This window comes from Hemitrygon akajei, chromosome 4, assembly GCF_048418815.1.
Source record: "Hemitrygon akajei chromosome 4, sHemAka1.3, whole genome shotgun sequence".
NCBI classification, from domain to species: domain Eukaryota; kingdom Metazoa; phylum Chordata; class Chondrichthyes; order Myliobatiformes; family Dasyatidae; genus Hemitrygon; species Hemitrygon akajei.
In genome coordinates, this window is record NC_133127.1 from 166,421,627 (window position 1) to 166,446,339 (window position 24,713).

The 24,713-nt window shown below is 37.2% G+C and overlaps 1 protein-coding gene and 1 long non-coding RNA gene across 3 annotated transcripts in view; one reads left to right on the plus strand and one right to left on the minus strand.

The window, feature by feature from the left end:
- Positions 1 to 24,713, plus strand: part of nbeaa (neurobeachin a) — a 772,475-nt gene that overhangs the window by 223,967 nt on the left and 523,795 nt on the right. For both annotated transcript variants that reach the window (XM_073043888.1, XM_073043887.1), the window contains exons 19-21: positions 13,091 to 13,172; positions 22,700 to 22,823; positions 23,953 to 24,145. In XM_073043888.1, coding sequence (XP_072899989.1) covers positions 13,091 to 13,172; positions 22,700 to 22,823; positions 23,953 to 24,145 — 399 coding nt within the window. The remainder of the gene's footprint in view (positions 1 to 13,090; positions 13,173 to 22,699; positions 22,824 to 23,952; positions 24,146 to 24,713) is intronic.
- Positions 1 to 24,713, minus strand: part of LOC140726904 (uncharacterized) — a 284,399-nt gene that overhangs the window by 131,309 nt on the left and 128,377 nt on the right. The gene's annotated exons all lie outside the window — the stretch shown is intronic.

Sequence of the window (24,713 nt, forward strand, 5' to 3'; positions counted from 1 at the left end):
ATATGTATTAATCAATACATAGAGTCTCTCAAACTCATAGTATAATGTAAAGGAATTAAGAGAAAAAAAGAGAAAACCCCCCCAAAAAAAAAAACAACAACTAAAAAAAAACTAACCAACATGGGCAATCGCATAATGTTAAATACATACAGTAGTGCCAATGACTCCCAACCTCCATCCACACAATTCAGGATAGTAGCAATAAGGTTCAGGATCAGACCATTTAATTCATATGAAAATGTTGAATAAATGGTCTCCAAGTTTCCTCAAATTTAACTGAAGAATCAAAAACCACACTTCTACCGTAGATTCCGGACTACAGAGCGCACCTGATTATTAGCCGCAGGCTCTAATTTTAGAAATAAAATCAATTTTTTAATTGTAAAGGCCGCACCGGATTTTAGGCCGCACCGCTACTTTTAAATATACATACGTATCGGTAACACAAATTACGTTGCATATACTTTTTTACTGAACAGCACGAACAACATTCCAATATCTCCTAGCGACTGGTAAAAATATATATATTGCAGCCTACCAGGAAAAGTTATTGATCGACTTTAACTTAAAAGCAGCGTTTTCGATCGGGTCTAATCGGGTCTGACGCTTGCGCAATGCGATCGGGTCTAATCGGGTCTGACGCTTGCGCATTGCGATCGGGTCTAATCGGGTCTGACACGCTTGCGCAATGCGATCGGGTCTAATCGGGTCTGACGCTTGCGCAATGCGCTCGGGTCTAATCGGGTCTGACGCTTGCGCATTGCGATCGGGTCTAATCGGGTCTGACGCTTGCACATTGCGATCGGGTCTAATCGGGTCTGACACGCTTGCGCAATGCGATCGGGTCTAATCGGATCTGACGCTTGCGCAATGCGATCGGGTCTAATCGGGTCTGACACGCTTGCGCAATGCGATCGGGTCTAATCGGGTCTGACGCTTGCGCAATGCGCTCGGATCTAATCGGGTCTGACGCTTGCGCATTGCGATCGGGTCTAATCGGGTCTGACGCTTGCGCAATGCGCTCGGGTCTAATCGGGTCTGACGCGCTCGGGTCTTGCTTCGAGTATTTTCCATGTTGATGAGGGTGAGTACAAATGACTGATTTACAATAATTTAATTGTGAAAGTGCGCTTGATTTATCGTACAATTTCATTGGACCTCTGTGAACTACTCATCAATTTTATTGGTCTACTGTTACGAGGCAAAATGTTTACGAGGCGGCATGAAAAAAAAAACATGTATTAGCCGCTCTGGATTATAGGCCGCAGAGTTCAAAGCTGTTCAAAATGTGGGAAAAAAAGTAGCGGCTTATAATCCGGAATCTACGGTAATTTTTTCTAAACTCAAACAGGAAATAGTTTGAGAAAACCACTGAAATACAGTTGGAGGGTTAATTTCTTTCCAATTCAGTAAAATAGATCTTCTAGCCATTAGTGTAACAAATGCAATCATTCGTTGGGATGAAGCGGATAAACACTTATTATCTATCATTGGTAGACCAAAAATTGCGGTAAAAGGATGTGGTTGGAGATTAATATTTAAGACTCTTGAAATAATATTAAAAATATCTTTCCAATAGTTTTGTAAACAAGGACAAGACCAAAACATATGAGTCAACGAAGCTATATCAGAATGACATCTATCACAGGTTGGATTAACATAAGAATAAAATCGAGCAAGTTTATCTTTAGACATGTGAGCTCTATGTACAACCTTAAATTGTATTAGAGCATGTTTAGCACAGATAGAGGATGAGTTTACCAATAATAAAATTTTTTCCCATTGCTCAATAGATATAGGGCAATGCAGTTCTTCCTGCCATTCCTTCTTAATTTTTTCTGATATATCTGGTTGTACATTCATAATCATATTATAAATGATAGCTACTAAGCCCTTTTGACAGGGATTAAGAGCTAAAATTCTTTCTGTAATGTCCAATGGACATTCTTTCGAAAAAGACTTTAGTTCATTATATAAAAAATTTCTAACTTGTAGATATCTAAAAAAATGGGTTTTAGATAAATTATATTTATTAGATAACTGTTCAAAGGACATAATGTTATCATCCAAAAACAGATCACGAAAACATGTTATACCTTTTGTTTTCCATAAAAAAAAGGCTTGATCTATAGATGATGGTCGAAAAAAGTAATTAGATGTTATAGGACTTGACAGCATAAACTTATTCAAACCAAAAAATTTACGAAATTGAAACCAGATTCGTAATGTATACTTGACTATAGGATTAGTTATCTGTTTATTTGTTTTGAATAACGAAAAAGGAAGTGAAGATCCTAAGATTGAGATCAATGAGAAATCTTGCACAGATTTACATTCCAAATTTACCCATTGTGGGCCAGCAACTGTAGTTGATTCTTGTATCCAAAATATCAAATACCGTATATTAACTGCCCAATAGTAAAATCTTAAATTTGGTAGAGCCAAACCGCCCTCCTTCTTAGGCTTCTGTAAATATTTTTTACCTAACCTAGGATTTTTGTTCTGCCACAAATACGAAGATATTTTAGAATCAACTATATCAAAAAAAGATTTAGGAATAAAAATTGGTAATGCTTGAAATAGATATAGAAATTTAGGTAGTATCATCATCTTAATGGCATTAATTCTACCTACCAAAGACAAAGATAGTGGGGACCACCTATTAGCAAGTTGCTTAATTTGATCTATTAAAGGCAAAAAATTAGTTTTAAATAAATCTTTATGTTTTTTAGTAATTTTAATACCTAAATAAGTAAAATAGTCTGTAACAATTCTATATGGTACCTGATTATAAATTGAAGTATGCATATTTAATGGAAAAAGTTCAACTATGTTTTTTAATTTCTGCCTTGGCACTACCTATCTAAATTTAGCTACTTAATGTACATATATATTTACTGTAATTCTTTTTTTTCTCTATTCATCATGTATTTCATTATACTGCTGCTGCAAAATTAACAAATTTCATGACATATGCCAGTGATATGAAACCTGATTCTGATTCTTCTCTTGAACTAGGTTGGCAGGAGTGTAGGAACCAGAGTGTCAGGACAGATGATGGAGCAGTTGGTCTAAACGTCAATGCCATGTGCAGAAAGACTATGAAGAAAGTTAAACAGTGGATAGGGCATATATGCAGACAGATAGATGAGTTGAAATATGTTTATTTAAATGCAAGAGGTATTAAGATTAAGGGCGATGAAATTACAGCATGGATCAGAACAGGAATGACAAAATTTGGGCGATTACAGAGGCTTGGCTGTTGTAAGGACAGGATTAGCTTCTTGCTGTTGTAGGCTTTAGATGTTTCAAAAAGGATAACATGGGAAATGAAATTGATGGTGGGAAGGGATGTAGCATTGCTAATCAGGGATAGTATCATGGCTAAGGAAAGGAAGGAGGTTGTGGAGGGATTGTCTGCTGAGTCAATGGAGGTCAGAAGCAGGATGGGAGCAACCACTTTATCAGGAGTGTTCTGTAGACTCCCCAATAACCACTGGGGCATGGAAGAGCAAATAAATAGGCAGATTATGAAAAAATGCAAAAATAAAATGGTTGTTGACTAGGGTGCTTTCAACTTCCCTAATATTGATCAGCACCTCCTTGGTGCAAAAGGTTTTGAGGGGGCATAATTTGTTGAGTGTGTCCAGGAAAGATTCCTGACATAGCATGTGGATAGGCTGACCAGAGGAAAGGTCATATTGGATCTAGTAATAGGCATTGAATCTAGTCAGGTGACAGACTACTTGGTGAGCAAGCATTTTGTAAATAGAGACCTCAACTCCTTGATTTTTAACACAATCATAAACAAGGATAGGAACCGATGATATGGAAGTCTGATCACCTAGCTGTACTTCTACACTCTGAGTATAGGCAGAGACTGAAGACTGCAGCACCAGTAGTGAGGACCAAGAAAGTTTGGACAAGGGAAGCACAGGAGCGCCTACAGGACTGTTTTGAATCAGTGGACTGGACTGTATTCAGGAATTCATCTTTGAATCTGGATGAGTATGCTGCAGTTGTTACTGATTTCATTAAAACCTGTGTGGATGAGTGTATGCCTACAAAGACTTACTGTACATTCCCACACCAAAAGCCGTGGATGAACCAGGAGGTACGTAGTCTGCTGAAGGCTAGAATTGTGGCATTCAAGTCTTGACGACTCAGACCTGTACCAGAAAACCAGGTATGATTTGAAGAGGGCCTATTTCAAGGGTGATGAGACAATTTCGAATGAGGTTGGAGGCGATATCAGGTACACGGCAGCTCTGGCAGGGACTGCAAGACATTACTTCCGACAAAGTGAAACCCAATAGCATGAATGGCAGCAGTGCTTCACTACCAGATGAACTCAACGCTTTCTATGCCCGCTTTGAAAGGGGGAACACAACTACAGCTGTGAAGATCCCTGCTGCACCTGATGACCCTGTGATCTTCGTCTCAGAGGCCGATATTAGGCTGTCTTTAAAGAGAGTGAACCCCTGCAAGGCAGAAGGTCCCGATGGGCTACCCGCTAAGGCTCTGAAAACCTGTGCCAACCAACTAGCAGGAGTATTGTATTCAAGGACATTTTCAACCGCTCACAGCTACATGCAGAAATTCCCTTTTTCAATCTTTTTATTATTATTATTAATATCAACATAATAAGATTAATACATAGATAGTGGGATTACAAACTTACAAATTTATACTGAACATGAAAGGATACACAAGCAATAGTTACAATATAATTAAGTCTTCCCAAATCATGAATGCTACAAATAACATATAAACAAAGCACAACTAAGTTATATCATAATATATATTAAAAAAAACAAAAAAGAGAAAAAGAAAAAAAAATTATGCTAGAAAAACTAATCTAACAACCTAATAACTAATAAAGAGAAAAAAAGAATAAAAAAGAGAGAAAAAAATAAAAAAAATAAATGGGCTGTTTATAATATCTATTAAAAAAATACAAAATCATCAGTGTCGCCAACTCCAATCCTCTCAACATATGTATAATCAAAACTGGAAAAACGAATAGGTTTGGAACAGGGTCTCATTACATCATATGAAAATATTGAATAAATGGTCAAGTCTTTTCAAATTTAATAGAAGGGTCAAACACAACACTTCTAATTTATTCCAAATTTAGACATAACATAGTTTGAGAAAGCCAATGAAATATGGTAGGGGGATTAATTTCTTTCCAATTCAACAAAATAGATCTTCTAGCCATTAATGTAAGAAATGCAGTCATTCGACAAGCAGAAGAAGATAAATGGATTGAGTCCATCATTGGTAAACCAAAAATTGCAGTAATAGGATGAGGCTGTAAATCAATGTTCAATACCGTGGAAATAATATCAAAAATGTCTTTCCAATATTTTTTCAAAAGCGGACATGACCAAAAACATATGAGTTAAAGACGCTATCTCAGAATGACATCTGTCACAAATAGGATTTATATAGGAATAAAAACGAGCCAATTTATCCTTGGACATATGAGCCCTGTGCACAACTTTAAACTGTATTAATGAATGTTTAGCACATATAGATGATAAATTGACTAATTGAAGAATTTTATCCCAATTCTCAATAGGGATAGTAAGGTTAAGTTCTCTTTCCCAATCATTTTTAATCTTATAGAAGGGCTCTGAACGTATTTTCATAATTATATTGTAGAGTTTTGATATTACACCTTCCTGAGAAGGATTTAGTTCTAACAAATTCTCCAAAATACCCGAAGACTCAAGATTTGGAAAGGTAGGAAGTACGGTATTTAAGAAATTCCTAATCTGTAAATATCTAAAAAAATGAAATCTAGGCAAATTATATTTATTAGATAATTGTTCAAAAGACATAAAACAATTATCCAAAAATAAATCGGAAAATCGTAGTAATCCTTTAGTCTTCCAAGCTGAATAAGCTTGGTCTATAATAGAAGGATAAAAAAAGAAATTGGATACAATAGGAATAGTTAAAACAAACTGATTCAACCCAAAAAATTTCCAAAATTGAAACCATATATGTCAAGTATGTTTAACTATCGGATTGTCAATTCGTTTCTGCAATTTAGAAAGAGCAAAGGGAAGAGAAGACCCTAAAATAGAACCCAATGAAAATCCTTGTACAGATTTAGTTTCCAGGTTCACCCAATGAGGGCTAAAAGATAAATCCCAATCCTTTAACCAACATATCAAATATTGGATATTAACCACCCAATAATAAAATCTAAAGTTAAGCAATGCCAATCCACCTTCCTTCCTTGCCTTCTGTAAATATTTTTTACCTAATCTAGGATTTTTATTCTGCCATGTATATGAGGAAATTGTTGAATCAACATTAGCAAAAAAAATTTCGGAATAAAAATTGGTACTGCTTGAAATATATATAAAAACTTGGGTAAAATAATCATCTTAATAGCATTAATCCGACCTATCAGAGATAAAGATAATGGTGACCATTTAGTGAACAAACATTTAATCTGATCAGTTAAGGGTAAAAAATTAACCTTAAATAACTCCTTATAATTTTTTGTAATTTTAATCCCTAAGTATATAAAAGAGTCATTAACTAATTTAAAAGGTAAATTTCCATAAATTGGAACCTGTCTATTTAAAGGAAACAATTCACTCTTATTAAGATTTAATTTATACCTGGAAAAATTACTAAATTGAGCCAACAATGATATAACTGCAGGAATGGATTTCTCAGGATCAGAAATAAATAATAATAAATCATCTGCGTATAATGATAACTTATGTATATCCATCCCACGAGTAATGCCAAAAATGTTTGGAGGTTCTCTAATAGCAATTGCCAAAGGTTCTAAAGCAATATCAAATAATAATGGACTAAGAAGACAGCCTTGTCTAGTACCCCGAAATAAACGAAAAAAGGGAGATCTTTGATTGTTAGTAAAAACCGAGGCTACTGGAGTATGATATATCAGTTTAATCCAGGAAATGAATGTCGGACTAAAATTAAACTTCTCAAGCACAGTAAATAAGTATGGCCATTCAACTCTATCAAATGCTTTCTCTGCATCTAATGAAATGACACATTCTGAGGTGCTACGTGAAGGAGTATAAACAATATTCAATAATCTCCTAATATTGAAAAAAGAATAGCGATTTTTAATAAAACTAGTTTGATCTTCTGAGATAATTTGAGGTAATACCTTCTTCAGCCTGGACACCAGTAACTTGGAAAAGGTCTTGGAATCTACATTTAATAAGGATATTGGTCTATAGCAGGGGTGGGCAAACTTTTTGACTTGTGGGCCACAAAGGGTTCTAAAATTTGACAGGGGGGCCGGACCAGGAGCAGATGGACGGAGTGTTTTGGTAATACACCTCATAAGAGAAAATAAAATATCATGGGATATGTAGAAAACATGTGCTTTAATTTCAATTGAAAATGAACAAATGCATTACAACAAAATATCTGTCTTTGAAGTCCCATGGTATTTAGCTATTTATTGAAATGACTTTTAAAACACTGAAAATTAAATGAATAAAATACTGCTTTTTTTAATAGTAACAGTTATTATTTTAAAGCACTGAAAATTCTGTTATCCTTCAAGATATTATCATCATCACTCTCCTCCTGACTGTCTTTATTTCAAAAACGGTAGGAGATGCAGGTCTACTTGTCCTGCTCCTTCTTATTCAATTGTCCCCTGTGCCAAAACTCAACAACGACCAGCACAAGGACAGAACAGTGACAGCGCGCCAGTATGCGGAGCGCGTTATTTGATCTGGAGCGCATTTTTTATTTTGAGAACGTACGTGCACCTGCGCACTACTCATGTCCATCACTTAACATAAATGACATGTAACATGTAAGGCTTATAGAAAAAAATATTTTCAAATGCATTTTTTACATAACACAACGAAGAAACTTATTTTTAATTTTAGTGGGAACAGTGTTGTTGGTCTCCCTTTTTAGCCAGCGCATCAAAGTCTGGATTTAGTTTTGTTGTGGCGAAAACGCCAGAATTGCGGGGAAAAAAACGTTAACAAGGTTTATTAATATAATTTCATCAAGTTCTGCGGGCCGGATTAAAAAGCTTAACGGGCCGCATATGGCCCCCGGGCCGTAGTTTGCCCATGCCTGGTCTATAGGATGCACAGTCAGTAGGGTCTTTATCTTTTTTCAATATTAAAGAAATGGAAGCTCTATAAAAAGATTGTGGCAGTTTACCCAATCTAATTGCTTCGTCAAAAACCATGCATAACCAAGGAGAAAGAGTAGAGGAAAAACACTTAAAAAATTCCACTGTATACCCATCTGGACCTGGTGCTTTCTCAGAATTCATAGAGGAAATAACCCCTTTAATTTCTGCATCCGTAATAGGAGTTTCTAATATTGAAAGATCATCTGATGATAATTTTGGAAAATTCAATTTCCCAAGAAAATCATACATCGTATTATGATCATGAGGGAATTCAGAATGATACAGGGAGGTATAAAAATCTTGAAAAGATTTGTTTATCTCATCATGGTTAACTGTCAATTCACCATTCTGTTGATGAATCTTAATAATTTGACGTTTAACCAAAGCATTCTTCAATTGACTAGCTAACAGTTTACCCGATTTATCACTATGTATATAAAAATCAGATCTGGTTTTCATTAATTGATTTTCAGTCGAAGATGTAAGTAATAAACTGTGTTCCATTTGAAGTTCAACCCTTTGTTTGTAAAGCTCCTTACTAGGAGCAGTCAAATATTTCTTGTCAATTTCTTTAATTTTATCAACCAATAAAAGAGTTTCCTTCTTAATATGTTTTCTCAAACCAACGGAACAGGAGATAATCTGTCCACGTATATATGCTTTAAAAGTGTCCCAAAGTGTTCCGCAAGAAATATCATCCGTGGAATTAGTTGAAAAGAAGAAATTGATCTGTTCCTTCATAAATTTAATGAAATCCGGATCTTGCAGTAAGGTAGAATCAAATCGCCACTACCTAACACTAGAAGCTGTATCCATAAATTTAATAGAAAGTTTCAATGGAGCATGATCAGAGATGGCTATAATATCATAATTACAACCAATTACAGATGGAATAAAATGAGAGTCAATAAAAAACTAATCAATTCTCGAGTAAGAATGATAAACATGCTAGAAAAATGAAAACTCCAAATGATATCTCCAAATATCGAAAATTCCATTATTAGTCAAAAAAGAATTAATGTAAGTGGCCGACTTATTAGGTAAAGTCTGAGTGGATATAGATCTGTCCAGCAAAGGATTTAAACAACAATTAAAGTCACCACCCATTATTAACATATATTCATTTAGATTAGGTAGAGAAGTAAATAAGGACTTAAAAAAATCGGGATAATCCACATCTGGAGCATAAACATTAACCATAGCAACCTTTTTATTAAAAAGTAACCCAGTAATTAACAAAAATCTACCATTCGGATCTGAAATAATATTGTGTTGGACAAATGTAATAGAGGAGTCAATAAAAATTGAAACTCCCTTTACTTTGGCATTCGAATTCGAATGGAACTGTTAACCCCTCCAAAACCTAAAAAAACATTGATTGTCCTCTTTCCTCACATGAGTTTCTTATACAAAAATAATATGTGCATTCAGTCTTTGGAATACTTTGGAAATCTTTTTCCGTTTAATCGGATGGTTTAAGCTATTAGTATTCCAAGAGACAAAATTAATGGTCTGAGCCATATTTCTAAAATCAACCCTTTGGTATATAAAGAGTTAACCAAATTATGAACTCATGCACCCGGAAGAGGAACAAAAATAAGGGGCGGACCCGGAAGTGACGACATCACAGACATTTTAGTAGTGTAAAATCAGCCCAAATGAAAAAACTAGAAACTGGTAAAAAGAACAATAGATTTAGAAAAGAAACCCCCACCCAAGAAGAAAAAGCCCATCCCGAGCCTGGAGAAGGCTGGGGAAAAAAAAGAATGATACTAAATCTACCCCCGTGTCAGCAGAAGGCTACTCCAAATATATAAAGGAGAGAAAAAAAGATCCACCCAAACTCCAAAAAAGTAATTATCACTATACTAAAACAAACTTCTTAATATCATTGCTAGTAAAAAAAACAGAAAGAATATAAACACTAACAACTTATAAATCGGGTTAAAACCCAAACAAAAAAAAGTTAAAATGTGATAAGAAATGCATTATAGGAAGAAGACGAGAGAAAAAAAATGGCGAAATCAAAAAAAAGCAAGAAGTATTTTAGAAAAGAAACCGCCATCTTAGTCACACAAAAAATGAAAAGGATATATATCAAACCGTTAAAAAAAATTCACCTTCAAAGGGTTGATAATAATGACCAAAAATAAAGTACAGTGGTTAAAGTAAGTAAAATAAGAAGATTAGTACGTCGAAGAAAGAAACTTTAATTAGAATATAAAATATAGAATAAACCTACACCAATAGCCAGAAACAAAATCTGGTTTTGGAAACAAAAATTATCTTGTAACGATCAAAATCACTCATATATTAGAAACAAGAGTCCAAAGCAGTAGGATAATTCACATCCAGAAAGCTTCGAGCTTCAGATGTGGAGAGAAAAACATGCCGTGGTGCATTTGGAGGTGAGATTCTAAGCTTCGCAGGGTATAAAAGCGCTGGTTTTAGATTTTTCTCATAACATTCGGACAACAGAAGTTTAAAAAGAAGCCTTGCCTTCATTACTTTTGGGCTAAAATCCTCCACTAATCGAAACTCGAAATCTTTAAATTTAACCATCCCTAACCGAGCCACACGAATAAGTTGCTCTTTGACATGCACATAATGAAATCGAACAATTACAACAGGTGGTTTAGATGAAGAACTTGATGATCGGCAGAAATTCCCACTTGCTTCAAAAAGGCAACAATTATACCAGTGCCAAAGAAGAATAATGTGGGCTGCCTTAACAACTATCGCCCAGTAGCACTCACATCAACAGCTTTGAGAGGTTGGTTATGACTAGACTGAACTCCTGCCTCAGCAAGGACCTGGATCCATTGCAATTTGCCCATCATTACAATAGGTCAACGGCAGACGCAATCTCCATGGCTCTTCACATAGCTCTAGACCACCTAGACAACACAAACACCTATGTTAGGATGCTGTTCATCGACTATAGCTCAGCATTTAATACTATCATTCCCACAATCCTGATTGAGAAGTTGCAGAACCTGGGCTTCTCTACCTCCCCCTGTAATTGGATCCTAATGGGAAGACCACATTCTGTGCGGATTGGTGATAACATATCATCTTCACTGACGATCAACACTGGCGCTCCTTAGAGGTGTGTGCTTAGCTCATTGCTCTACTCTCTGTATACACATGACTGCGTGGCGAGGCATAGCTCAAATATCATCTAAAAACTTGCTGATGATACAACCATTGTTGGTAGAATCTCAGATGGTGATGAGAGGGCGTACACGTGTGAGATATGCCATCTAGTGGAATGGTGCCACAGCAACAGCCTGGCACTCAGCATCAGTAAGACGAGACAGCTGATTGTGGACTTCAGGAAGGGTAAGATGAAGGAGCACATACCAATCTTCATAGAGGGATCAGAAGTGGAGAGAGTGAGCAGCTTCAAGTTCCTGGGTGTCAGATCTCTGAGGATCTAACCTGGTCTGCATTGATGTAGTCATATAGAAGGCAAGACAGCAGCTGTACTAAATAGGGGTTTGAAGAGATTTGGCATGTCAACAAACTCAAAAACTTCTATAGTTGTACTGTGGAGAGCATTCCATTTAATTTGAAGCCTTAGATAATGTGTTAAGATACTGGTCTCAACACAATTCAAGTGATGCCTATCCTAGACCTTTTTACCTGGTACTGGTGCCAGAGCCCCTAAATTGAAATCAATTTCTTCCTTACCTCATGGTCTCCATCAGGTCCAACTTGTTAAAAAATACAGTACTTCATCTGCTCTTTTCCCTGTTTTAATTAGTAATTAAGATCACAACTCAAAAATTTAAATATTTAGACTTTTGCTTAGCTAATAAATCAGTTATAAGATACCAATCTTAATTGCACTTTATTCTGGTTTGTCATTTTGAGTGTCCTTTATAAGATGCAGGAAAAAAAACACAATTTTTATTTCCTGTTTTTCACACTTCTGAATTGGTTTGGTCCTGTTGATGCTTTTATATATAATTCTCAACAAATAGCAGATTCTGATTTTTGCACTCTGAAATTCATGCTTTGTTTGCATAATAGAAAAACTAATTTTAATAGTCCTGGCCTCAGCTGACAGTAATTATGAGGTAATTAGTTCTAGCTGATTATGAAATTAACTGAGAAACTGCAACTGGTCTTGTTTAATCACAGGAGCTGTAACTTAAAGATTCCTTCAAAGCTGCTTGAAATCCTCTCTGCTCAACTTAACTGAATTTTAAAATGACCTTGCCTTTAATATCACTTCTCAGGCTTTGCTAAGTTCTGATGCTGTACCGTTGAAATGCAGTTAGGTGATATCTCCACACTCAAGTATCATCATCTAGCCTAGTGCCAGGTTCAAATGCTCCCTTTCTCCTGAATGTACCAGATTAAACATTTTTTTTAGCCATTTTAGTGCAGAATATGTGGACAATTGTGCAAGTTCATTCTCCTGCAGTTAATTAATTATGTTTTACAACAGCATTTGTGGAAGGTCAGAGTATTTCTGACAACAAATGAGTGAAAAATATAAAAATAGCACATGCTGGGAATATAAAATAGAAACAGAAAATGTAAAAAAGTACTCAGCAGTTGAGGCCTCATTTGTGGGGAAAGAATCTAAGTTAACGTTTTAAGTTTGGAGACCTTTCAGAAGGTTGAAGGGTCTTTGACCTGAAATGTTAACTGTTGCTTTTACAGATGTGGCCTGACCTACTGAGTATTTCCAGCTTTTTCTATTTGTATTACTGAGAGCATCATTAACTTTACATTAAGGTTGATTAAGGTGCTGTCAGATTGTTTTCATAATATAATGGTGAGAATTCTCACAACTATTCTCTACTTTGATTTTAGAACATCTTTACAAAAAAGGTAGATCCTTAGAAACTAGGAAGTTTTACTCAATAATATGAAGGATTAAGGTCCATGTCGTTCAATTTTGTTTTTATATAGATTTTAACTGAACAGGTGTGCACTCAAGTTGTTCACAAGCCTCATCTGGAACCAGACTCAACTGTAAAAATTCAAAATCCAAGTAAGTCTGCATGTTTCTTTTTATTAGTGAGTACAATCTGTTGTAGGATCCTTTGTCCAGCTATTAAGTGGCTTTGACAGATACTTGGAAGGGAGCTAGGAAATTGGTTAAAATGGAAGACTTCTAAGGAGGTAATATCTCAAATTGCAAGATGTGGGAGATCAAGAAGAAGTCAAGTATCCTTGATGGCTATATATGCAGCTAGAAGTGTATTCAACTACAGCTTCTGTTGGACTGCATGGATCAGTTGAAGTGGCAGTTAGACTCACTGAGGAGCACATGGAAAACTGGAAATGTTATAGGTAGGAGTTTCAGGTGGGAGTTACATGGATGACTGCCAGGAGTGGCAGGTAGTTGTGTAAGAGACCCCTGTGGTTATTCCCCTCTCAGACAAATTATACTGCTTTGCATATTGTTGGGGCGGTATGGTCTCTCAGGAGAATGCAACAGCAGCAGCTAGATCAGTGGCACCATGACTACTCTTGTACGGCAGGGAAGGCTGAAGAGTAAGCAAGAGGTAGTGATAAGAGACTCTATTACCAGGAGCATAGAGAAACTTAGCTATGGCCGTGCCTAAAACTCCAGCTTGATCTGTTGTTTCCTTGGTGCCAGAGTCAAGGCTGTCTGACCAGACATATGTTATTAGAAGGGGAAGATGAGCCATCAGAGGATGTAATCCATATTTGGTACGATTGGAAGGAAGAGGGTTGAGGTTCTGCAAAGAAAATTTAGTGAGTTAGGTAGAAAGTGACAAATCAGAACTTGTGCAAAGTGCTAGCAAGGCAAGAGATAGGAAGGTAGTACAGATGAATACACAACGAAAAAGATAGTGTAGGAGATGTAACAGCTGGAGGTTGTCGTTAGTACCAATATGCACCACAGTAGTAGGAAAGGGGAGACAATCCTGAATATAGGGAGTTAGAGAGAAAGCTGAAAAGCAGGACCTCCAGGGTAGTAATCCCTGGTTTTCTGCCTGTGCCACATGCCAGTGAGGTTAAGAATAGGATGATTTGGTAGATGAATGTGTGGCTGAAGAATAGGTACAGGGGCAGGGTTTCAGATTTCTGGATCATTGGAAACTCTTCTGAGGAAGGTATGACCTGTGCAGAAAGGATGGGTTACACCTGAAGCAAGGGGGACCAATATCCTTTCAGGCAGGTTTGCTAGGGCTTTTGGGGAGGGTAATTTGGCATGGGGATGCTAGAGTGATAGGGCTGAGGATGGGGTAGTTGGTATGCCATGTGTAGTGAGACTGTGAGGAAAGACAGGTGATAGGGAAAAATTACTGTTAGTGAGATAAGTTACAGTGTAATGGGGGCAAAAATCAAAAAGGGTGATGGATACGGGACTGAAAGTGTTATATTTGAATGCACGCAGTATATGAAATAAGATAGATGATCATGTAGCGCAGTTAGAGATTGACTGATGTTGGCATTTCTGAGTCGTGGCTAAAAAAAGATGTATATTGTATCGAAAGGAAAGGCAGACTGGTAGAGAGGGTGGGATGACTCTAGGTAAAAAATTAAATCAAACTCTTAAAAAGAGTGGGTAGAGTTAAGAAACTGCAAGGGTAGAAAGATTGGGAAAATCAGGTTGTTGCTGGATCCTAAGAGAGGGAATTTGTAGAATGTCTATGAGATGGCATTTTAGAGCAGCTTATGGTTGAGCCCATTAGGGAACAGCAATTCTGGATTGGGTATTCTGCAGTGACCCAGATTGGATTAGGGAATTTAAGGTCCAGAAACCCTTAAAAAGTATTGATTGTAATATCAGAATCAGGTTTACTATCACCAGCATGTGATGTGAAATCTGTTAACTTAGCAGCAGCAGTTCAGTGCAATACATAATCTAGCAGAGAGAGAGAGAAAAATAATAATAAATAAAATAAAATTATAAATAAACAAGTAAATCAATTATGTATATTGAATAGATTATTAAAAAATGTGCAAAAACAAATACTGTATATTTTTTAAAAAGTGAGATAGTGTCCCAAAGCTTCAAAGTCCATTTAGGAATTGGATGGCAGTGGGGGAGAAGCTGTTCCTGGATCACTGAGTGTGTGCCTTCAGGCTTCTGTATCTCCTACCTGATGGTAACAGTGAGAAAAGGGCATGCCCTGGGTGCTGGAGGTCTTTAATAATGGACACTGCCTTTCTGCGACACTGCTCCCAAAAGATGTCCTGAGTACTTTGTAGACCAGTACCCAAGATGGAGCTGACTAGACTTACAACCTTCTGCAACTTCTTTCGGTCCTGTGCAGTAGCCCCTCCATACCAGACAGTGATGCAGCCTGTCAGAATGCTCTCCACGGTACAACTATAGAATATGATAGAATTCACCCTGCAGTTTGAGAAGGAGAAGCTAAAACCAGATGTATCAGCATTGCAGTAGAGTAAAAGGAATTACAGAGGCATGAGAGAGGAGCTAGCTGAAGTTGATTGTAAGTGGACACTAGTAGGGATAATGGCAGAACAGCAGTGGCTGGTGTTTCTGGGGGAAGTTTAGAAGGCGCAGGAAAGGTACATCCCAAAGATGATGTATTCGAAAGGGAGGATGACTGTGGCTAACGAGGGAAGTTAATGACAACATAAAAGCAAAAAAAAGCATAAAAGTGAAAAAAGCAGAGGATTGTGAAGCTTTTAAAAACCAGCAGAAGGTAACTAAAAATGCCATGACGGAAGAAAATATGAAATATGAAGGTAAGCTAGCCAATAATATAAAAGACAATAATTTTTCAAATATATAGAGTATACGGGAGATGAGATTTGATATTGGACTGCTGGAAAATGCTGCTGGAACGGTAGTAATGGGGAACATCTTTTCACGGATAAAGGAATTGATAGTTTTGTGGTCAAGCCTGCAGACAATACAAAGGTATGTGGAGGGGCAGGTAGTGTTGAGGAAGCAGGGTGTCAGCAGAAGAACTTTGACAGATTGGGGAAATGGGCAATAAAGTGGCAGATGGAGTATATTGTAGGGAAGTGCATGGTCATGCTGAAGGAATAAAGGCAGACTATTTTCTAAATGGGGAGAAAATGCAAAAATCAGGGGTGCAAAGGGACTTGGGAAACCTCATGCTGAGTTCCCTGTAGGTTAATTTCCAGGTTCAGTCGGTGGTAAGGAAGGCAAATGCAATGTTAGCATTAATTTTGAAAGGACTAGAATATAAAAGCAAGGGTGTAAGGGTGACTTAATAAGGTATTGGTCAGACTACACTTGGAGTATTGTGGGCAGTTTTGTGCCCCTTATCTAAGAAAATGTATGCTAGCATTGGAGAGGGTCCAGAGGAAGTTTACGAGAATGATCCCAGGAATGAAAGGGTTAATGTGTTAGTTGCATTTGATGGTTCTGGGCTTGCACTCATTGGAGATTAGAAGAATGAAGGAGGATCTCATTGAAACCTATCAAATTTTGTAAGTCCTAGTTCAAGTCCTAGACCAGAGGGCACAGCCTCAGAATTGAGGGACATCCATTTAGAGCAGAGATGAGGAAACACTTCTTGAGTCAGAGAGTGGTGAATCTGTGGAATTTATTATCACAGGTGGTTGTGCATTCCAAGTCATTTGATGTAGTGTATTTAAGGAGGAGGTTGATAGATTCTTCATTAATCAGGGCATCAAAGATTTTGTGGAAGAGACAGGAGAATGGTGTTGAGAAGGATAATAAATCAGCCAAGATGGAATGGCAGAGCAAACTCAATAGGCTGAATGCCTGATTTTGCTGCTATGTTTTATGGTCTTCAGATATCACAATCATTGGGCTCACTTCCAGGGCAGGTGAGACCTTTATAAGAAGGGTGGGTTGCACCTCAGTTGGAGGGGCAGGGAGTTTCCTTGTAGGGTAGTTTGCTCGTGGTACTCGGAAGATTTAAACCAGCGTATAGCAGGGGCTGGAAGCCAGAGCTGAGGAGAGTAGAGGTTAAAACAAGTAAATCTGATGGGAAGATCAGGCAGGGCCGGATTATAAAATGTGGAGGGATAAACAGTCATAAGTACGTTTATTTCAGTGCAAGGAGTATAACAAATAAAGCAGATGAAGTGTGAATCTGGCTTAGTATATGGAACTACAGTGATATATACATTACAGAAAGTAGGTTGAGAGAAGGGCAGACTGGCAATGTTCTAGGATTTAGATGTTTTGGGTGTGATAAAGAGGGGATGTAAAATATGTGAGACAATTATATTATGAATGTCTTTGGGGGCTCATCTACTGATGCTTTTTTACAAAAGAAAGTATGGTGTGTTGGCATTCATCAACTGAGGGATTGAGTTCAAAGCCACGAGGTAATGTGACAGCTACATGAGACCTTGGTCAGATCCCACTTGGAGTACTGTCTTCAGTTCTGATCACCTCACTACAGGAAGGATGTGGATACTATAGAGAGAGTGCAGTGGAGATTTACAAGGATGTTGCTTGCATTGGAGGGCGTACATTATGAGAATAGGTTGAGTGAACTTGACCTTTTCTCCTTGGAATGACAGAGGATGAGAGGTGACCTGATAGAGGTGTATAAGATAATGGAGGATAATGATTGTGTGGATAGCCAGAGGCTTTTTCCCAGGTCTGAAATGGCTAACAGGAGGGTACATAGTTTTAAGGCGATTAGAAATAGATACTGAGGAGATTTCAGGCTTAAGTTTTTCACACAGAGAGTGGTAGGTGCGTGGAATGCACTCCTGGCGGTGGTGGTGGAAATGGGTACAATTGGGTCTTTTAAGAGCCTCTTAGTCAGGTACATGGAGCTTAGAAAAATAGAGGGCTATGCGCTAGGGATTTTCTAAGCAGTGTCGAGAGTAGGTTACATCGTTAGCACAACATTGTGGGCTGAAGGGCCTGTAATGTGCTGTACGTTTCAATGTTTTATGTTCAGTGCTATATGGGTAGAACTCAGGAATAAGGAAGATACAGGTGGGATTATACTGAAGTTTTTCTGATAGCCTGCAGTAGACAGAGAAAAAGATAAGTAGTCAGATCAAGGAAAGATGTGAAAGCAACATTGTTGTAGTGAATGATTTTAACATCCTCCATATTGACTGGAATTCTCTAAGTGCCAGAGGTATAGATGGGGCAAAATATGTCTAGATCACCCAGCAGGATTTCTTGAAACAATATGTAGGCGGTCCAACCAAAGGGAGGGGGGCAATGTTAGATATTATACTTTGAAATGAGCCTGGCCAGGTGATCAAAATTTCAGTAAGGAGGCACTTCGTGACAATGTTACTAATTCCTTAAATTTATCAGGTTCTTGGGTGAATGTGTTAAATTGAGGGAAGGCTGATTGCAATAATGTTAGGCAGGAGCTAGGAAAATTTGAGTGTTTGGTGATAAATCCACAACTGACATTTGGGAGCCTTTTAAACGCCAACTGGTTTGAGTTCAGACCAATATGTTCCTGTGAGATTTAATGTTAAAAATGATCAGGTTCAGGAACTTTGGATGACATGTACTCAAAAATAAAAATATTTGTCCATTACTTTCATCAACCCTTGTCCATTCATCCCTCCCCTCTAATTTTCCACCTGGTACTTATCCCTGCAAGTGGAAGAAGTGCTACGCCTGCCCATTTACTTCCTCCCACACCTCCATTCAGGGCCCCATACTACCCTTCCAGGTGAAGCAACCCTTCATCAGCAAATCTGTTGGGGGTCATGTATTGTATCCAGTGCTCCCTCCTAGTGGCTAAACATTTTGGTTCCAGTCCCCATTCCCTTTCCAACATGTCAGTGTACGGCCTCCACTACTGCCACAATGAGGCCACTCTCAGGATAGAGGAACAATATCTCATATTGTCTGGCTAGTCTCCAACCTGATTGCATGAACATCCATTTCTCCCACCTCCAATAACTTTCTCTCCTGCCCCTTCCCTCTCCTTTAATTTCGCACTCTGGCACCCTGTTATCTTTTCCCCTCATGAGCCTATCCCCTCCCCCGTCCCCCTCTTCATTTCCTTTCTTCCATGGTCCACTCTCCTTTCCCATCGGATTTCTTCTTTTCTAGTCCTTTACCTTTCCACCTATCACCTCCTAGCTTTTTGCCTTATCCCCCTCCCTCCACCTGTCTTCAATTATCACCTTTTAGCTTGTACTCTTTCCCCGCGCACCTTCTTAGTCTGGCTTCTTTCCCCTTCTCTTTCTAGTTCTGATGAGAGTCTCAGCCTGAAACTTTGACTGTTTGTACATTTCCATTGATACTGCCCAAGCTGATGAGTTTCTCCAGCATTTTCTGCTTTTTGCTGGATTTCCAGCATCTGCAGAATCTCTAGTGTTTAAAAAAAAAAGGATATATGAAGTTTAGGAGGCAGTTATCGGACAAGGCCCTTGATAAATATAAAGGAAGCAAGAAAGAATGTAAACAAGGAATTAGGAAGACTAAAGGAGCTATAAAATGTCCTTCACAGGGTGGATTAAGGAGAATTTCATGGCATTTTATATTTGTATTAGAAATAGCAATGTCAGGAGGGAAAAGTTAGGTTAAGTCCACTCAAAGATATTAAAACAGTGGTGTTGTGTGCTTTGAAAAACATTAACATACAACATGTACAGTACAGCAGTGGATATGGCCCTTCAGCCCACAATGTTGTGCTGAATTAATTAATTCATATTAAATTAATAATCAAAATGCCCAATTAAACCAATCCCTTCTGCCTACCAGTTCCCTCTGCACATACAGTGTCTATCAGGACAGGTTTTGATGTTTAAATCAAGGCTGTTTTAGAAGTCAGGAATGAGGCATAAAATTTGTTGCTTTATGATAATTTTATTTAAGAGTGATGGAACAAAGGGGAGTTGAAACAAACAGAGGCAGAAGTCTACTACTTGAAGAAGGGAAACTAAAGAGAAGATGGTGTCTAGCACAAAACTACTTTTATACTGTAGAGTTAAGAAAAAAATCCATAGATAACAGACAGCCAATTAGAAAATACTTATTCAATACTGCAGTAAAAAGTTAACCAATGAGAAAAACATTTAGCCACTTAATGCAGTACCAAGCCTTGCAGAATTACACTTTGTATAATCATTATAGGCATACTGAACTGTTATGCACACTGCAGCCGCTAGGAATTGTATTATATATAAGTAATCATACAAGCAGATCATTTATTGTTAAACTGCAAAGAAAAATCAATTAAACAGTTGGATCCAAAAATATCCTTCCATTTCTTGCACATTCATGTGCATATCTCAGAGCCTCTTGAATATCTCTATTGTATTTGCCTCCACCACAGCTCCAGGCAGCGCATTCCAGGCATCCAAAATACTCTTTAAAAGAATTTTGCTTGCACAAATACTTTGAACTTCTGTCAAGTTAAATGCATGCTCTTTGGTATTAGACATCTCAATACTGGGAAAAAGATGCTGGTTGTCCATCTATGCCTGTCATAATCTTGGAAATATCTGTCAGATTCTCCCTCAGCCTCCACTGCTCCAGAGAAAACAACCCGTATGTGCAATCTCTTCTTGTAGCTCATGCCCTGTAATACAGGCAACATCCTTATAAAAGTCTTCTTCACTGTTTCCAAAGCCTCAACATCTTTCCTATAATGAGGCGAGTAGAACTGAATGTAACATTCCAGATGTGGCATAACTAGAGTTATATAAAATTGCATCCTAAGTTCTTGATTCTTGAAGTGAATTCCTAGACTAATAAAGGCAAGTGTACCAAATGTTGCCTTTAGCACCCCATCAATCTGCATAGCTGCTTTCAGGGAACTATGAAGTTGGACCCCAAGATCTTTCAGCTCATCAACTCTATCAAGGGTCTTAGCATTGGGAGATTAAAAGTAAAGGACACATTTAATGTTAATTGTCTTGCCATTAACAATGCACTGTCTCTTTACATGTGATATCACAAGATGCAATACTTCATATTTGGCCCAGTTAAACTCCATCTGTCATATCTGCAACTGATCTATATCCGGCTGTATCCTTTGGCAGACCACTATTTTTCAACACCACCACCAATCTCTGTATATTAAAGTGAAATTGAGGAATGAGTGCAAGTTTTCAGAATCCAGTTAATCAGTGATGATAGTATCATCTGCAAACTTATACTTATCTGTATTTTCATCCAGGTTATTTAAGCATATCAAAAAAATTCAAGGTAACAGTATAGATCCCTGCAGAACACCACTAGACACAGACCTGCAACCAAAATAAGTTTCATTGGCACTATCTTCTCTTGTCTATGATCAGACTAATTCTGAATCAAACAACCAAAATCCTGTTGATTCTATGCACCTTAATCTTCTGGATGAGCCTCAAATCAGGGACCTTGTCAAATGCTTACTAAAATACGTATCAACAAAATCAATACCTGCCTTTACCATCCTCATCAATTCTCAAAAAACTCCATCAAGTTGGGTCTTGCATCACAAATTTGACTTTTTTGAGATAGTGATGAAGATGATTGGTGAGGGTGGGGGGGGGGGGGGAACAGTAGCTGTTGCCAATGTGGACATTATAATGCTTTTGACCTGATCCCTAATGGTAGCCTGTTCTAGAAGATTAAGTCACATGGTATCAACAGTGAGTTGTTGATTTGGATACAAAATTGCCATAGTTACAGGTGATAGGAAGTATTTTACTGACCTGAGTTCTATGATCAGTGCTGCTCTAAAAGAATCGATATTGGGTATTTATTTGTTTGTAATATATTGTATATAAATGATTTGGATGAAAATCTGATTAGTAAGGTTGCAGATGACACAGAAATTTGTGGTGGTGTGGTTAGTGAAGAAAGTTGTAAAATAATACAGCAGAATGCATAATACTTGGAAACTTGGACAGAGAAATAGCAAATGGAGTTTAATCTGAACAAGTATGAGGTGTATTTTGGGAGGTCACATGCAAGAGGAATTGATACCGCAAATGGAAGCATGTACAGAGAGAGTGCAAATCCATTGCACCATAAGAGTGGCTGCACAAGAGGATAGGGTGGTAAAGAAGGAGTTTGATATGTTTGTCTTCATCAGTCAGGATATTGAGATAAAATTTGAGAAGTCGTATTGAGGCTGTATAAAACTTTGGCTTTGCCATATTGTCCATTTCTGGTTGCCACACTATAGGAAAGATGTGGATTCTTTGGAGAGGGTGCAGAAGTGGTTCAACAGGATGATGCCTGGAGTGGAAGTCCTGGTGAAATTGTAAAATGTTTTCCTTTGCTGCAGCAAATTCATGGTAGCAAACTTGGTGTTATTTCTATATTCTGTCATTTTTTCCATTCTTGATGATGGGCAGTACTGTATTGCTACCTGTTAATTGAGAGTGCACTTCTAACAGTGTTTAAAGATGTCTTTATGTGAAAATTATCTCTCTTAGTGAGGTTAACAAGGAACACTATTTTCACTATGATCCACTGATCCATTTTAAAGTTGTTTCAAATGCTTTAGTGTTGTATAGGGCATACTAAATCTGTGGGCAGATATTCTACTGTTACCTTGCCCATTTCAAATCGATGTGTAAGTTATTTCTTGTTTATTTATATACATGCATTATATACGTCCCAAACTAACAATGTCTTTGTTTTAGTGATTCTCAAGGTAGTTGCTACTTTGTTGAAGAATTCAACACCAAGCAATGAACTAATGGAAGTTAGGCGACTATTTTTATCAGATATGATAAAACTGTTTAGTAATAGCCGGGAAAATAGAAGGTATGTTGGAAAAGCTGTCATGATTTCTGATTTCTGAATGCATTTTTTCAATGCATGAGTTCACCTAGGTGCATATGTAATCATTTCCTGGTGGGCACTAAATAATGATGTGGACAATTTGTGTTAAATAGTTTGCTTTTGTGTCATAACATTATGCATGTTAATACTGATACTGAATAGAAATAAAACTTTGAAGAACATACAACATGAAATTTCTAAGAAAAATTCATAAGATATTAAGATATTTTGGTTACAAGCTTTGATTCTAGCCTGTGAAGTAAAATAATTCTTCACACTCAGGAACTGAATCCAGTTCAGCTCAGGATCTTCCATCGCTGTGCCAAATCAAATTGCTCTGAAAGAAATTGTGAACTGATGAACCTTAAATGATTTTATTGTATTTTTAAAAAATCCTCCTTTAATCTTGTCCAGGATGTGAAGATGCCTATGCTTCATTTGTCCTTCCATGCTTATTTCCTGATTTCTTAACCTTTCAATTTGTTTTCTCAGCACTTTTCCAGCTCTGATCTATATGTCCTTTCTGCTCTATTTTCAGAACTGCATAAAATACTGCAATTGACATATTGCAGAAATTACGATCTATTTTCTGTCAGTATGGAAAACATACAGTGGTTTTCTGGAACCCTCCAGATGTTATGAAATTTTGTTTCTTGATTTATTTCTGAGTGTAGTTTGCCTCTGACCACTCCATTTTAGCAAAACCAGACTTCAGCCATATTACTTTACAGTCTTAGAGAAAGCATTATAAATCACTAGGTCAGGGCACAGCACAAAAAACAATAATTATACTTATATCTTCACAGTTTCTTTGTAATGTTTCTGTTCATTATTTCAATCTTATAGATGGTTCAACAGTATAATTAAGTTAACATTTTGCAAGATTTTTTTTCCAATGCTTTATTAAAATTGAAACATAGCTGAGGCTGTTCTGAAAAAAAATTGTTTACTGGCCAGACATGTTCGGTCTCAAAAGCAAAGTTAGTATATTTGACAACCTATTTGCTTGTCTGAGATAAACAGCTAAGCATGTTGATGATGACAGTAATGTTATATTAATCTACTTGTTTTGATAACAGTTTATTCTGTATGTGCCAATGTTTTCTTTCAGATGCCTTTTGCAGTGTTCAGTTTGGCAAGACTGGATGTTCTCTCTTGGATATATAAATCCAAAATGCTCGGATGAACAGAAAATTTCAGAGATGGTGTACAACATTTTCCGTATCCTTCTATACCATGCAATTAAATATGAGTGGGGAGGTTGGCGTGTTTGGGTTGATACACTCTCCATAGCACATTCCAAGGTAAGATTTGTGCACTGGTAACTTTTACTATAGTTACTTAAGTGATTTGTTTGTAAATTTTTAAAAAATGTTTAATTTTTTTATTAAGTGCAGTTCATTGTCATGATCATCATCAGCAGCTAAATACTAAAAGTTGTAGAGCAGCAGACATGCGTTATCTCGCCTATTTCTTGACCATTGTTTTCATTAAAACACAAATCACCTTCACTGCATTAACATTCTTCTTTAAACTAATTTGGATCCATTAGGCTGAACATGCCGGTGGAGAGCAACCTGGAGCTCTTTGTGAAAGCTCTATATGGTCCCAGGGCTTTGGTCAATTAGTCAGAAGAAAATTCTGCTCACAGAACTGCTTTTACAGAGGTCGTTACTTACAATATAACTTTAACCAAATAGTCAGCTATTCCCCCAGCTTTTTGTCTCTCAAAGTTGTGAACCTTTTAGACTGCTTCTGAATGTCAGTGAATGGCATTCAGAAATATTCAAAAATTATTAACAATGAATCAACAAATTAAAAATTCATAGAATTGGTCCAAGTAAACACGATTTTACAAACGCAAATAATTAT